We start from the raw sequence: 15883 nt of genomic DNA on the forward strand, positions 1-15883 counted from the left end.
TTCAAATGGCATTGGCACAGTTTTATGTCAGAGGATTGATGGTAAAGAAAGGAAAATTGTGTCCTGTTCTCATAAAAGTGCTGAGTTGAAGTATAGCACAATAGAGAGAAAGACATTGATTTGTGCGTGGGCTATAAACAAGTTCAAGATGTATTTGTGGGGGGTCTAGGTTTAAGATATTTACAGATCATAAGCCGTTGGTGTACCTCATGAGTGACAAAGGTGTTGGTAAGTCGTCTTCCAGACCGACAGGTCAGACTGATCACTTCTTTACAAGACTCTGAGATTTCCTATGTACCAGGTAGTTTGCATGTCTGGGCTGATTGTTTATCGCAATTGCCTGTACAGTGTGGTGACGGAGGTGATGAGTTGTTGTTCGATGAGTGTGTGGTTGCAGCAATTGATGCAGAAGAAAGTTGCAACTCGGCTATTTCTGCTGAGGAGTGGCACAATGAGGGTAGTAATGATCAGGAACAGTGCAATATCAGGAACTTATCAGACACACCACTGGGGGGGATGGTAGAGTGTTTTGAGAGATTGTTTGTTTGTTTCACCTGAAACTTTGAAGAGGAGGCTTGTCCCAATGGGCCATGAAGGTCACCTTGGTATCAGCTCCACAAAGAAAATTCTACTTACCCACTATTAGTGGCCATGATGGAGAACTACATATGAGCAGATAAAAGTTGGCATGTGAAAAAAACTCTGTTGATCAATGTAGAGATATAATTCACACTCAAGTACGCCTGGTCTTATGATACAAAAAGGGCTAGAGGCTAGTGCATTGCCTGAAACTATACCCTATAAAAATAAGTATGTGTGTGATGCAATGAAATTGTTTACATGGAAGGAATCCTTTTTAAGGACGAAAATCCTCTCTCACACGAGGGTGACATGCTTCACCATTGGGTCCCCTCGTCACACCCGGACTGCAAGGTCCATGGTGTGGGCTACAACTCCCAAAGTGGGAGGTGCTGAGGTGTTTGATGAGCGATGGAGATAGAGTCAGTGAGGGACAGAGTGCTAGTGAAAATATAATGAGTGATGTTTGTTAAAACTACCTCCAGAGGGCCAAAATAACTTTATTCTGTAGGTCTAAAGGGGTAGAGTTAAAAAGAGGACTGGGGTTACAATCTAAATATACCCCTCTCAGTGGTCAACATGTTTCTGCCCACTAGCGGACCCCAAAAGGGGTTCCAGGGCATTCATCAGGACCTTAGTTGATTAGTCACTCTGTTCAAAGTGCTTATATAGTGCATACATTTGGTTATACTGGCCAGTCAAGGATCAAGACGGCCATTATTGTGGCCCGACTATGTAGCGGGTCCACCGTCGTTCTCCTCAAAGAGTGAGTGATATCTACCCTCAAGCCACTGGTACCATCCAGAAGCGCCCCATCGTAGAGTGGTGCTTCAGTCCTGTCAGGAGCCCTGGTGAGGCATATGTAATGGTGAGATTAGTAGGCAGCTGGTAGGGTCGATTCCTAGATTCCTGGTGTGAATACGATCAATAAAGAGATGCCCGAGCAATCGTGGGATTAGGTAGCAGTTGATTTTTTTAGGACCTTTCCATTGTCTGCCTTTTGATCACAGGTATTTCATAGTCCTTACTGAAACTTTTCCAAATGGATTCATTTTAAGGCAGTAGCAGAAATCACAACTGATTCAACAACTGAACTTTTGAAAGATGCATTTTCTTTGGAGGGTGTTCCTACAATATTAGCGTTTCGACAAAAATATGTCCCTTTCTTAAAAATAATTGGATCAGTCATTACAGAGTGGCACTATATTCTCCACATTCAAATGGTTTGGTGGAAAGGGATTATAGGTTAATCAAAGAGGGTGTCCAAACTGCTATCTCTTCCAGTTTAAATGTAGTTGAGTATTTGAGGTGTAAAATTAACAGCTATCACAGTACACCTCACTCTACAAATGGAGCAGCACCTTTTGAGTTACTACGCAAATGAGTTGCTTTTCTAAAACGTTTCTTCCATGAATGGATTCAGGTGAAAAGTGTGGTTAAGGATATTTCTGAGGTTAGGAAAACTGTTAAAGGTAGCTCAGTCTAAAATGGAGGTGTACTATAACAAGAAATTTAATGTGAAAGAGAAACATGTTCATGTGGCTGATTGGGTGCTACTACAATAAAACTAATTTTGTACCCACAAGTATTTCTGAATTTCAGAGACTATTCCTTGTAGAGAGGATGGGAAGGAATTTGGTATTTTTGAAGAACAAAGGTTGGTGCAATTTAAACAAGGTTATTACCATTGATCCAACTCAATAACACCTATTAAGTAAAGTGGGAAAAAGTGAAATTGAGCATCCTGACCGTACAATGGATCACAGTAGTTTAAAGGGGTCTGTTCAGAATGGGCTATGTGCACAGAATGTTTCTGAAGCTTCTGATTGAAATGAAGAGAAATGTACCAATGACTGTATTGTTAGATCTGGTAAAAGAAGGTTTTTATCAAGTAGATTTAAAGACTTTTGAATAAGAGAGGTAAGTTTTTTTTATTTTATGGGTATGTATCTATGGTGCTGTCATTGCGTCCTCACACTTGTGCTCATGGGCGGTCCCGAATGGAATGCATGGGTAGAATGTTGTGAGGCATTCTATGTGAGACGGTTGACGAGGCGACTGAGGCAAGGAAGCGATGCTTGTTCGGGGCTTAACTGTTGTCAATAAACTACATTATCTTTACCCATCGTGTCACGTCTCGCCCTTGAGCCCAACAGTAAGCCAGCATCTTTCAGTTAGAGAGAGAAACAACTCTGCATCTCCTGAAATTAACGTCTTTCGTGCCCTATGGTTACAACCCTCTGAAATTATGGCAAATTAATGTGGGTGGTATTTTAATGCCTCTTCCTAATGTGGTGCAAGTCGGTCAAGGCTGCAGATTTAGCAATGGCCCACACTGTGCTTGTGTAGCGAGGTGGGTGGAGGTCAGAGGACTTGCGGTTTGGTGTTTGCTACGAGGTAATGGGGTACAGAACATATAATATGTCAGAGCGTTGAGGTTGTTGAAGTGTACATTCCAAATTCCAGACCCTTTACTGACCTTCCATAAACTAATTTTATAATAGTTTCTGTTTTATTGACTGTAGAAAAATACTTAATTTCAAAGCATAGGCAAGAATCTCAAGCATTCCTCTTTTACGTCGCTATGACCCAACCTTTTCTTAAGATCTCTTACTAGTTCCAGATAAACAGTGAACTGTGTGTGGGGGGGAGAGGCAATTATCCCTGAGACAGATTTCAAGCAAGGAGGCCCAAATTTTAAACCTGTCACGCAGCGCAGCACAGCGCAGCACCCACAGTTAAAGCGCAGGGAGAGAGCAGGAAAGCTCCATATCTACAGAGATATGGCACCATATTGCTCCCTAGCACTGGTGCACAATCAGGTTGCTAAACGCCATGCACACACCATTGCACTATAATGCACAGGCGCCTGAGTGAGTCTAGCACAGGTTTTGTGATGGAAGGGTACTCTTCCAGTACAAAATACTATGCTTAGACTCATTTTAAACCTTTTCAAATTTTGGATGTGTGCAGTACAGTGCAGCACACATGCAAAGTCGGAAAAGTTGGGCGAAATAGTAGCATTATTCCTTTTTTGATGTCCTCTTTCAAGTGGCATACATTTTTGGTGCAACATTTTGTCTACTATTGTTACCAGATAGAGTTTTGCATCAAAAACCATGAGTGGTTGCACAAAGATACCAATCTGTCATGCATGGAATGCCCCAATGATGCAGTTTAACGCAAAGCAGCGCTTTCGAAGGAAGGATGGACGATCATAGAGAATGATCTTGCACTGTGACTCGCAGCAATAATACATAACAGTGTTTAGAAGAACTGATAGGACAAATGAAAAGGGTGTGCTATGGAAAAGCTAACATAAATAAGAGGTCACTGGCATGTTATTTATGGTTGATGCCTACAATCCAAAGGTTAGAGACATTTCAAGTAATATTTGCAGTGCCCAATACCCTGATCTACGAGATTATTTTAGATGAACATGGTAATATTTTGTACCTACAAATATATAAGCTTAAAAAATGTACATTGTGCCCCATGCTCTGAGACACCATTTCCATGCCTGTTTTTATGTACATAACACTCACCCAGCGGATGCAAAAACTACCCAAGGCTTAGATTTTCCACACACAACTCAGAGAATCATTTGAATGCCATGAATGTACGTGTGGACCATCAAGGCCTGTTCATATGTTGCAATAAGTTGAGGAGACATGTTGAAAGTTATCATCACTTGAGAATTATGTTATAAGCCGTCATTATAAGTGGCCAGGAGAACGTCCTGATATGTATTGCCCTGCAAGATATCCGACTCAACAGAGGTCGGAGTTAATCGGACACGTTATTTAGGACCTATTCTAATATGTGTGGTAATAACATACATATGTTGGTATTTCCCTCACCAAAATCTTCATTTTCCAATAATTGCAAGGATTATTTTGCCTACGTACTTCCAGGAAATGCCCGGAAACTGCTCAATATGCCACTGTTTTTTTAAAGGTTGCTTGGAGGGCGAACCTACATTACCTCCACTGGCAAATCATGAGAATATTGCTTTATTTCAAAAGTGCCCACTCAGGACCTTCTATAACATATATGTTTTAGTCAGTTTATTTAAAAAAGGTAAAGTAGAATGGACAAGTTGATGAGTCAATCAGTGAAATAATCATAAACTATATGAAAAAACTACACAACTCCAAAATATTGTTATCCACCATAAAATTGTAAATAAACAAATATAAACTCACATAATATGTAGCTTTGTTGCATTATTGCTAAACAAATTCAATATAAAGAAATCATCGGCTTCATGAACCACAAACATCTTTCTTCTTGTGCTACATTAAAACGAACATAAATATTCATATCTGTCTCCTTATTTACATAGCATGTCATGTGCAGCCTCTCAGATGATCTGACTACACCTGTACAATGTTTTACATTATTCTTCACTTAAAATGTGGTCCCTTAATGCAACATGATTTTTTTTCACCTATTCAAAGAGATGCCAAGAAACTCTAAAGCTACCTTAGCCCTATGTCATTAGCAATCTGTATGTGGCACTAATTCCTACATTCAAACTTTTATGAAATAAAATCAGACTTTTACTCCAAATATGTGAATAAAATGAGCAATATATATATTCTCATGAATCCCAGTGATAGGAATTAATCAGGTTTTTGCTTGCTAACAACTTTGCCACCGTTTGACAAACTCCACAAAACTTTGCAGACCTATTGCTTTATCTAGTTCCGCAGATAATGCCAAGCTTCGTGGTGAATCATTAAGGAGCTGCTAACAAGAAAAGGGGGACCCAAAACACTTTACCCACCAATGCATTTTCTATGTACTCTGTACAAGTACATAGTGGCAGACGGATGAACAGATTTTCAAGCAACTGCCAGGAATATAGATTATGGTGTGGAAATGACCCTTTTTGCTATTTCATAAAAATCAATTGAGTAGTTTTTTAGTAATAAGTGACAAAAACGTTGTGATATATTGAGGCGTGGTATACCACAGTAATACTGTGGTATATCATGGTACATGACGAAAACAAAACACAATTTATTTAGCTGATGCATGCCCCTTACAAAATAACAAAAGGCAGCTTTATTGTTTTGAAAACACTTTGTGTGTGCTCTGTATTTCTTTATAATTTCTTCATCAAGACTATTTTACCATGTCTAGGAAGACAAAGAGAGTTTTGCTAACTTGGAACAGTTAAGGAAAATTACTTTTTTTAAATACTAAAAATGGTTCTTAAAAAACATACGCTACAGGACAGTATGCCACTACACTCTACTGTGGTCCACTGTATGGCACTGTATGCCACTGCACTCTATGGCACTGTACTCTGCATCACAGCAGTCTACTGTACACCACTGCATTTACACCATAGCACTGTGCGCCACTCTACTCAACACCTCTGTATTCTGCAGCAATCTACTCTGCACCACTGTAATTCAAGCCAGTTCACTCTAAGCCAATGCACTCTACACCACTACACTCTACACTGCACTCTATGCCACTACACTCTACGCACTGTACAGTATGCCATTTCACTCTACACCACTTCACTCTACATTCAGCACTGTACACCACTGCTGTCTATGTCACTGTACACCACTGGAGACTGCACTCTATGCCCATGCACCAGTGTACTCTAAGCCACTGTACTGTACACCTCTGCAATCTACGCCACTGTACTGCCTGCTAAAGCACTCTGTGCCACTGCACGCTACTATAACACAACTACACTCTAGTCTTTCACATGTCACTACACTCTCCGCCACTCCACTCCAGCACTCACCACTCCAGTGTACACTATTCTACTTCAAGCCGATCCAGTCTATGCCAATCCACTTTACGCTTTTTCACTGCAATCCAGTCAACTATAGGCCAGTCCACTCTATGACACTTCACTGTATGCGATCATACTGTATGCCACTCCACTCTAACCTACTCCACTCTACGCTATTTCACTGTATACCACTCCACTCTATTCCACTCCACTGTATGCCGCTCCACTCTATGCCGCTCCACTCTATGCCAATGCACTTGATGCCACTAGACTCTACATCACTAAACTGTACACCCGAGCACTCCATGCCACTGTACAGTACGCAACTGTACTCTAGGTTACTGCACTTCAACCCACTGACTGCACTATACGCCACTACAATGTACGCCACTGCAGTCTGTCACTTAACTTTATTCCACTGACTCTATGCCACTTGACTGTACAGCACTCAACCCTATGTCACTGCAATCTATGCCACTCCACTCCACCCTACCCTACAACACGCAACTCAATTCTAAATCATTTCACTCTTTTCTACGACACACCACTTCACTCCAATCTAAGACACACCACTTAAACCTACGCTATTCCTCTATGGTTGTATGCTACTACAACGCATGCCTGTACCACGCGGTCTCTACCATGACTGCATCTTTAGCACATATGCCTTTACCACACATCCCTTTACCCGGCAATTTTGTGGTAAATACATGATCGTTAAACAGGGGCATGCGTGCCCTAAGATCATACCCCTGACCCCTGCCCTGTAAAGTGTCCCTTTTCCCCCTGCCCACTAAAAATTAAACCCACACCCCAAAAACGCCCCCTTCCCCAGCCCCCCGCCTGAGCTCTAAACTATCTCCTACATCCGTAAACTACCCCTACCCTGCCCTTTAAACTGTCCCTTCTCCCCTGTCCTGAGTCCTAAAAATTAAGCCCCCGACCCAAAACTACGCCGACCCCAGCACCCCTGCCCTGAGCACTAAAAATGATCCCCTACATCTGTAAACGACCCCAATTCTGCTCTCTGCCCTGTAAACTATTCCTTTTCTGCCTGCCCTGTGCCCTAAAAATTAATCCCACACCCCAAAAACTGCACCCAACCCAGCCCCCCTGCCATGAGCTGTAAAAAACTGTTCCTTATCTACGTGAAGTACCCCGACCCAGACCCCCACCTGCCCTGAGGCCACAAGGTGTCCCCTGTCCTGAGCCCTAAAAACTATCCCCTACATCTGTAAACGACCCCGTCCCTGCCCTCTGCCCTGTAAACTGTCCTTCTCCCCCTGCCCTGAGTCCCAAAAACTACCCCGACCCCAGCCCCCCTGCCCTGAGCCCTAAAAACTATCCCCTACATCCCTAAACTATCCCGACCCTGCTCCCTGCCCTGTAAGATGACCCCTTTTCCCCCAATGTTAGCCCTAAACACTGCTCCCCACCCTAAAAACTACCCGACCCCTCCAGAGCACTAGAACCTACCCCCACCGTGAAAAGCAAGCCCTCCATCCCCAAGACCAAGCCCCAGCCTCACTTACCTCATTGTGTCCTTAGCCTTGAAAACTGTCCCCCACTGTAAAAACTACCCGACCCCCTCCTGAGTCCTAACACCTACCCCAGCCCGAAACACTACCCCTCCACCCCCAAGACCAAGCCTCAGCCCCACATACCTCACTGCCTTCTCTACCGATTCCCGATACTGCTCCCTTTTTCTGTCTTCCCCTTCCTGTGCCTCTGCTCAGTAATTAGACAGCACATTGCCTTAACCATGCAAATGCGTTGTTAAGGAACATGCATGGTTAAGGCAATCATGGTACAGCTTGCGGGGAAATGGCACACATGGCTCAGCCCGCATTGTTAAGGCCATTTCCCTTCCACTATAAACCACTCCACTCAACGTCTCTCCACTTTTTGCCACTCTTCTCTATGCTATTCCTCTCTACGCCACCCCAGTCTATGCCACTCTACACCACTCTACTGTAAGACACTGTACGACATGTCACTCTATGACACAGCACTCCACTCCACTCCACTTTATGCTGCTCTACTCTTCTCTACTCTACGCCTCTCCAGTCAAATCCATGATCATTTTAAGCTGTTCCACTGTGCTCCATTCCACTTTATGCCATTGCACTGTATGCTATTCTACAGTACGCCACTGCACGATATTCCACTCTATGCCATTTGACTCTCTGCTACTGTATGTGACACCTCTCAATGCCACTCCACTCAATGCTATTCGACTGTACGCCACTCCACTCAATGCTATTCCACTGAACACCACTCCACTACATCACTCCGCAGTAAGACACTGTACGACATGTCACTCTGCGACACAGCACTCCACTCCACTTATCGCTGCTCCACTCTTCTCTACAACACTCTACTCACTCCACTCTGTGCCACACCATTCTACTCAATGACACCCCACACCACTCTATGTCACTCCATGCTATGCCATTCAATTCTTTACTATGGCACTATATGTCACTCTGATCTATGCTATGCCACTGTACACCACTCCACTGTACACCACTCCACTGTACGCCACTCCACTGTACGCCTTTCCACTCACTGCTATTCAACTCTACGCCAATCCACTCTACACCACTCCACTCTCTGCTACTCCACTCAATGCTATCTCACTGTACGCCATTCAAATCTACACCATTCCACTCTTTGACACTCCAGTCTATGCCACTCCACTCTATGCTATTTTATTCTGCACCACTCCATATTGTACCACTCTACTCAATGCTATTCCACTCTACATTATTCCACTCTACAGTATGCCACTATACCATATGCCACTCCATACTATGCCACTCCATACTATTCAACTCTATGCCACTCCATTCTACACCACTCCCCTCTACGCAATTCCACTGTACGCCACTTCACTCTATGCCACTCCAACCAACACCACTCCATTCTATGACACTCCAGCCTATGCCACTCCACTCAATGCCATTCTAATCAACCTATTCTACACTACTTTACTCTACGCTATTCCACTGTACACCACTCTGCTCTATGCTATTCCACTTTGCGTCACTCCAAACTATTCCGCTCCACTCTATGCCACTCCAGTCTACACTATATCACTGTAAGCCACTCCCCTCTATGCCATTCCATGCCACGCCACGCCACTCTATTCTACTTTTCACCACACTACTGTATACCGCTCCACTCTAGACAACTCCAGTGAATGCCACTCCACTCTACACCATTCCACTAAAACGTATTCCACTCTCTGCCACTCCACTCTATGCCCCTCTGCACCACTCCACTCTATGCTATTCTACTCTATACCACTTCACTCTACACCACCCCAATCTATGTCACTTCACTGTACACCATGGCACTCTATGCAACTCCAGTCTATGCCACTCCACTGTACACCACTCCAATGTACACCACTCCACTCTGCTCTATTCCAATCTATCCCATTCTACACTCCGCCACCCTATGTGGCTCCACTCTATGCCACTCCAGTCACTGCTATTCCAGTATACGCCACTCCACTCTCTGCCACTCCTCTCAATGCTATTTCACTGTACACCACTCAAATCTACACCACTCTACTCTTTGACACTCCAGTCTACGCCACTCCACTCTCTGCCACTCCACTCTATGCTATTATATTCTGAACCACTCCATATTGTATCACTCCACTCAATGCCAATCCACTCTATGCTAATCAACTCTACACTATTCCACTCTACAGTATGCCACTATACCTTACGCCACCCCATACCATTCAACTCTACGCCACTCCATTCTACACCCCTTCACTCTACACTATTCCACTGTAAGCCACTCCACTCTACGACACTCCAATCTACACCACTCCATTCTATGGCACTCCAGTCTATGCAACTCCACTCAATGCCATTCATATCTAACCTACTCTACACCACTCCACTTTACGCTATTCCACTGTACACCACTCTGCTCCTTGCAAATCCACTTTACGTCCTCCTAAAATATGCCACTCCACTCTATGCCACTCCACACTAAGCAACTCCACTCAACTCCTCTCCAGTCTACACTATTTCCCTCTAAGCCACTCATCTCTATGCCGTTCCATCCTACGCCACACCACTCTAAGCTATTCTACTTTACAGTCTCCACTTTATGCCACTCTGCTGTATGCCGCACCACTCTAGACAACTCCAGTGGATGTCACTCCACGCTACCTTATTCCACTCTCTGCCACTCCACTCTATGCCCCTCTGCACCACTCCACTCTATGTTATTCCACTCTACAGCACTTCACTCTATGCCACCCCACTCTACGTCACTTCAATGTACTCTACTCAACTCTAGGCTACTCAGCTCCATGCGACTCACTCCACTGTAGGCTATTCCACTTTATGCCACTTTATTCTACTCCATTCCACTCTATGCCACTACACTCCATGCTTTTCCACTGTATGACACTCCACCCTATGCCACTCACCTCTCTTCCACTCCACTCTACTCCACTTCACTCTATGTCACTCAACTATGTGCTATTCTGCTGTATGCCACTCGACTATACACCACTTCACTCAATGCCACTCCACTCAATGCTATTTGACTCAATGCTACTCCGTTGTACACCACTTCACTCTGGGTATTCCAATCTATGCCTCTCAAATCTATGCCACTCCATTCTACACTACTCTACTCTACGCTATTTTAATCCTCATGATTACACTCTATGCCACTCCACTCTTTGTCACTCCACTCTAAGCCACTGAACTCTACACCATTCCACACTATGCTATTCCACTTTACGCAACTCCACTCCAAGCCTCTCCACTCTATGCTACTACACTTTACACCATGCTACACCACTCCACTTCATGCTATTCCAATCTAAGTCACTCCACTCTATGCCTCTCTCTTGAACACTATTCCACTGTACACCACTCTAGTTATGTCACTTCACACTATGCCCCTCCACGCCATGAAAATCTACTCCACTCTATGCCACTCTACTCTAGGCTATTCCACTCTATGCCACTCCATTCTACACCACTCCACTCAATGCAATGCTATTCCCATCTATGCCACTTCAAACTGAGCCAATCCAAACTACGCCACTCCATTGTATACCCTTCCAGTCTAAGCTAGTCATATGTATGCCACTCCACTCTAAGACACTGCACTGTATGCCACTCCAGTCTACACTATCCCACTCTACACCGCTGCACTCTAAGCAATTCTACTCTATGCCACTCCACTTTACATCACTCTACTGATTGCCACTCCACTCTACGCAACTCCATTCAATGCCATTCCACTCTAAACCACTCCATTCTACTCTACCTTATTCTACTCTATGCTGCTCCACTCTACACCACTCCACTGTACGCTATTCCACTCTACACCACCTCAATATATGCCACTCCACTCTACCCTATTCCATTGTACAGTGCTCACGCCACTCAACTCTATGCCACTCCATTTTACGCCACTCCATTGTAGGCTATTCCCCTCTACGCCACTCCACTCTACCCACTCCACTCTTTGCTATTACACTATTCCCCACTCCACTCTATGGCTACGCCACTCAACTCTATTCCTCTCCACTCGACACCACTCGACTTTATGCTACTGCAGTCTCCGCCCATCCATTGCAATACACTGTATGACATGCCACTCTATAACACAACGCTCTACTGTACTATATGACATACGACTCAATGCAACGCCACTCTACGCCACCCCAAACTACATCACTTCGCTCTATGCCACTCCACTCAACACCACTCCACCTATATGCACCTCCAAACTACACAATTTTACTTAATGCCACTCCAATCTACACTACTCCACTTTATGCCACTCCACTCTAAGATATTCTAATCCACCCCACTCAACTTTATGCCACTCCACTGTACTCCACTGCACTTTATTCAACCCAACTCAATTGCACTTCACTCTACGCTATTCCACTCTTCACCACTTCACTCTTTGCCTGCGCCACTAGACTCTATTCCACTCCACTCTATACCACTCCACTCTATGCCACTCCAGTCTCCGCCCATCCATTGTATCACACTCTACGACATACCACTCTATAACACAACACCCTACTGTACTGTAAGACATGCAACTCCACGCAACTCCACTCTATGCTATTCCTCTCTACGCCACCCCACACTACACCACTTCACTCTATGCCTCTCCACTCAACACCACTCCTCCATGTCACTCCAAACTACAAAATTGTACACTATTCCACTCTATGCCACTCCACTCCAAGATATTCTATTCTACCCCACTCCACTTTACACCGCTCCCCTGTACTCCACTCCACTGTATGCAATTCCACTCTACCCCAATCCACTCTATTCCACTCCAGTCTACACTATTGCACTAAAGTTTTTGGGCTCTTCATGATTGCGAGGGCAATCATTAACGCCAAGATCTTGCGGCCTGCGCCGCCTGTCAAAATGAAGTTTCAGCAACTGAAGAGCATACAGCTGCAGCTCAAAGTGCTCTAAAAATACTGACAAGCTCTCGTGAGGTCATGGGTTCAATGACCCATGAAACGTACTCCAAATCTCTGCATGGATGTTGTAATGTTTGCCATTTTTTCCCATGGGGAGAAATGTTGCAAACCCTCATGGAAGAGGTCTGGCTTCTTCTCTATGCTTGATACAACTTGCTGTTGAGTATACATCCTACCACTTCATAAGTTCCTCAGTTACCCAAGACAACATATTTGATGTTATTTAGGCTTCTTCATATTCCTGTGTGAAATATATAAGTACAGAGTTGCCCTGCAAATTTGGACACTACAACTTTTTCACATAAACTCTCTTCCCTAACTACGTGTATATCTCACTCTCTGGCTAATTTCTATTAGCCTGCATGTCATCTGTTTATCAGGCATGTTTTAACTTTTCCTCCTTCTTCCCGTACAGCGTGATCTCATGTACCTTTTCTCTTCTTTGTAAAGATACCTCTCTTTCTGCAAGCAGTAAGTCCACTGCTGACTTTACAGTACCTCACTCTTGGATTCTAGGTAATATGTTTCCAAATGAAACTATCCACTACAAAATGTCTTCATACTCTCAGCTCTCCTTGGTCACTTTACAAAAAGCACTTCCGTTTGATGACGCTGAACATACTTACTGGTTCGAACTCTTTGCTTAGCATTTCGGAGGCAAGTGGGAGTATTTAAACAGTAGGAATTTTTAAGACTGGGCTAGATAAACTCTGAGCAACCACAGTGGGAAAAGTTAAACCGATGCCTAAATCACTCACTTTAAAACATGGATTGGTGGGTGCTAACTAAATTCGGTTAATCACCATACAGTAATATCATTTCAGACACATCACTTTATTTGTATTTTTCTCAAGCTGCATTTATAAGTGATAGACTGTAAATATAGAACAACAATCTGTATGAGGTATTGTTTTGATTACATGTTCACACCTCTGTCCATCAATCTAGGTTTTTGTAACCTGGGGCCTCATCTACAAAGTGCTTTAATGGTTGCCAAGTCCTCGGATTACCCAAACCTGAGGGAATGCACCCTCTAAACCACTGTTATGAATGTACTAAAGCCACTTATCAAAGTGGAAAAGGATTTTCAAATTGTTAAAGAAGTTTCGGAAGCATTAAGGAATTGATACTTGGAAGGGGAGTGGTCTGCAGACTTTAGCAGGTCACCCTGCCTGTAATTGTAGCCAATCAATTTGAGTCACAATTTGTGATCTACTTCATAAATACCGATGAGATATGTCGATTTGCTAGCCAGTACAATTACATATTTTATGAACGAACATGTTAGTACATATGTCGCGTCACAAAATAGGAATGCATTCAGGCAAGATAGATGCGTCAATTGTGACCCCTTTTACCTAATGCATTCTTCGTGTATGAGGTCCCTTGCCTCTACCTGACCCCAGGAGTGCAATACTGTTCAATTTACAGCACGTCATACTAGAGATGCTCCTATGGCATTCAAAAATGTACAGACTGTTCCTACCAACTAAGTCCAAACCATATGAAATGTTAAATATGCACCTCGATTCCATCAAGGTTCAAATTTGTGGCATTTAGAGGTTCCATTCCTGTATGAAGCTCAGGCCGTCAATTTAAAACCCAGCCAGTTCCAGGCCAAACATTTCTTTGTAGAAGGTTGCTGCACACTGGCAAAACACCGAAACTGAGGGTATACAATATCTGTTTGGTGTTTGTAGTATCCTGATGTTTTGGATTGCCTCTCCCATGTGTCCTTGTCCCTGGCTGCCCAGCCTGTGTGAGTGTTCGGAATGGAATGTTTGTTGCTTGGGCTATGAGTAGAATGCTTGGGTGACTGTATCAGGAGTGACAGTTGGTGAATGGGGCTGAGCAGCTAGCAGGCGGCTTCCGGTGGGGTTGGCTATGACTCATACTTGGACTTATTCTACCTGTTTACCTGCTTATCTGCTGCATGAATAAACCTACGTTGACATCATCACTCCAGTATGGTCTCCAGATTACTACAGTGTTCCCTATCAGTACTATTATATGTCTTTCTGCAGCAGTCAGTGAGCATTTATGATCATATATACGCACTAACAAAGAACATGACAAAATAAGTAGGCAAATCTGGCATTATTCACCTCTATGATTACATCGGAGTGTTGCAGCGGCTGGACTGGCCTGTCGCCCAATTCCTTCTGCCCAAGAAGGTCGTAAGAGACAGTGAATGTCAGATATCCTCCAGCGGCTGTCACCTGCGGGAAAAGAGAAAGGCGTCAATTACATTCCCTTGAGTGGGATGAAGCAGACGGAGCTCTAGAATCTTCATTGGGGTCAGATGAGTCATCGACAAAGCATAACAAGTGTAAAGCTGAGGGAGGTAGAGGCACACTACCATTTATGAATAGGACCCCACTATTTGAAACTGAAAATCTACCAGTTGGCAAATGGCTTTGACAGTAAATATGATTTATTTCACACAGGCTGGTGAGGACAAGGGCAAAGTTAGTCCTCATCATTTACCGTGGTGAAATTGATGCAGGGCAATGCTCCAAACCACGCAAGAGACCTTTTACTCCATAACAAAACTAAATCTGCTCCTTTAGAAAGGTTTACTGCATCATCCCATCCTCATCCCCACACTGGCCTTCTAGTTTCCTAGTGAACTAGTTACTAGTCTTTGGATTCGCTGTTCCTCACATCTTTATAGGACCAGACAGAGCGCAGGTGACATATGTGTTGCTTGCTGTTTGGGGAAGGAAGTAGCTGCAGTTGAAAAGTTTGGGGATGGTGGACAAAACGTGCTTTAGAAACATGGTTTGGGTTCTGCCTTTTACAAGCTAAAGGGCAGGTTATTCAAGGTAGAAATAAGACTACAATTTTGGGGCAGCCTTGGAGCACATCTCCACTTAATAGAAAACGGTCGACAACACAGAAAACGGACATCAATGAGTCACTACAGTACCAATATTTTTGTTGTTGTTGTTAATATTCATGTTACTTTCTGATGAGTGCTGCAAACTAATCCTGCAGGGGTTCACATTAAAAAATACCTACTTTTATTTATAGGTTTTCCCTCT

General features: G+C 43.7%; 1 protein-coding gene across 6 annotated transcripts in view; it reads right to left on the bottom strand.

Moving 5' to 3' along the window:
• LAMA2 (laminin subunit alpha 2) overlaps positions 1-15883 on the bottom strand; it is a 3129796-nt gene that overhangs the window by 1885529 nt on the left and 1228384 nt on the right. For all 6 annotated transcript variants that reach the window (XM_085611831.1, XM_085611827.1, XM_085611830.1 and 3 more), the window contains exon 13: positions 14945-15058. In XM_085611831.1, the coding sequence (XP_085467957.1) occupies positions 14945-15058 (114 nt within the window). The remainder of the gene's footprint in view (positions 1-14944; positions 15059-15883) is intronic.

This window comes from Triturus cristatus, chromosome 6 (genome assembly GCF_964204655.1).
Source record: "Triturus cristatus chromosome 6, aTriCri1.1, whole genome shotgun sequence".
Taxonomy (NCBI): Eukaryota; Metazoa; Chordata; class Amphibia; order Caudata; family Salamandridae; genus Triturus; species Triturus cristatus.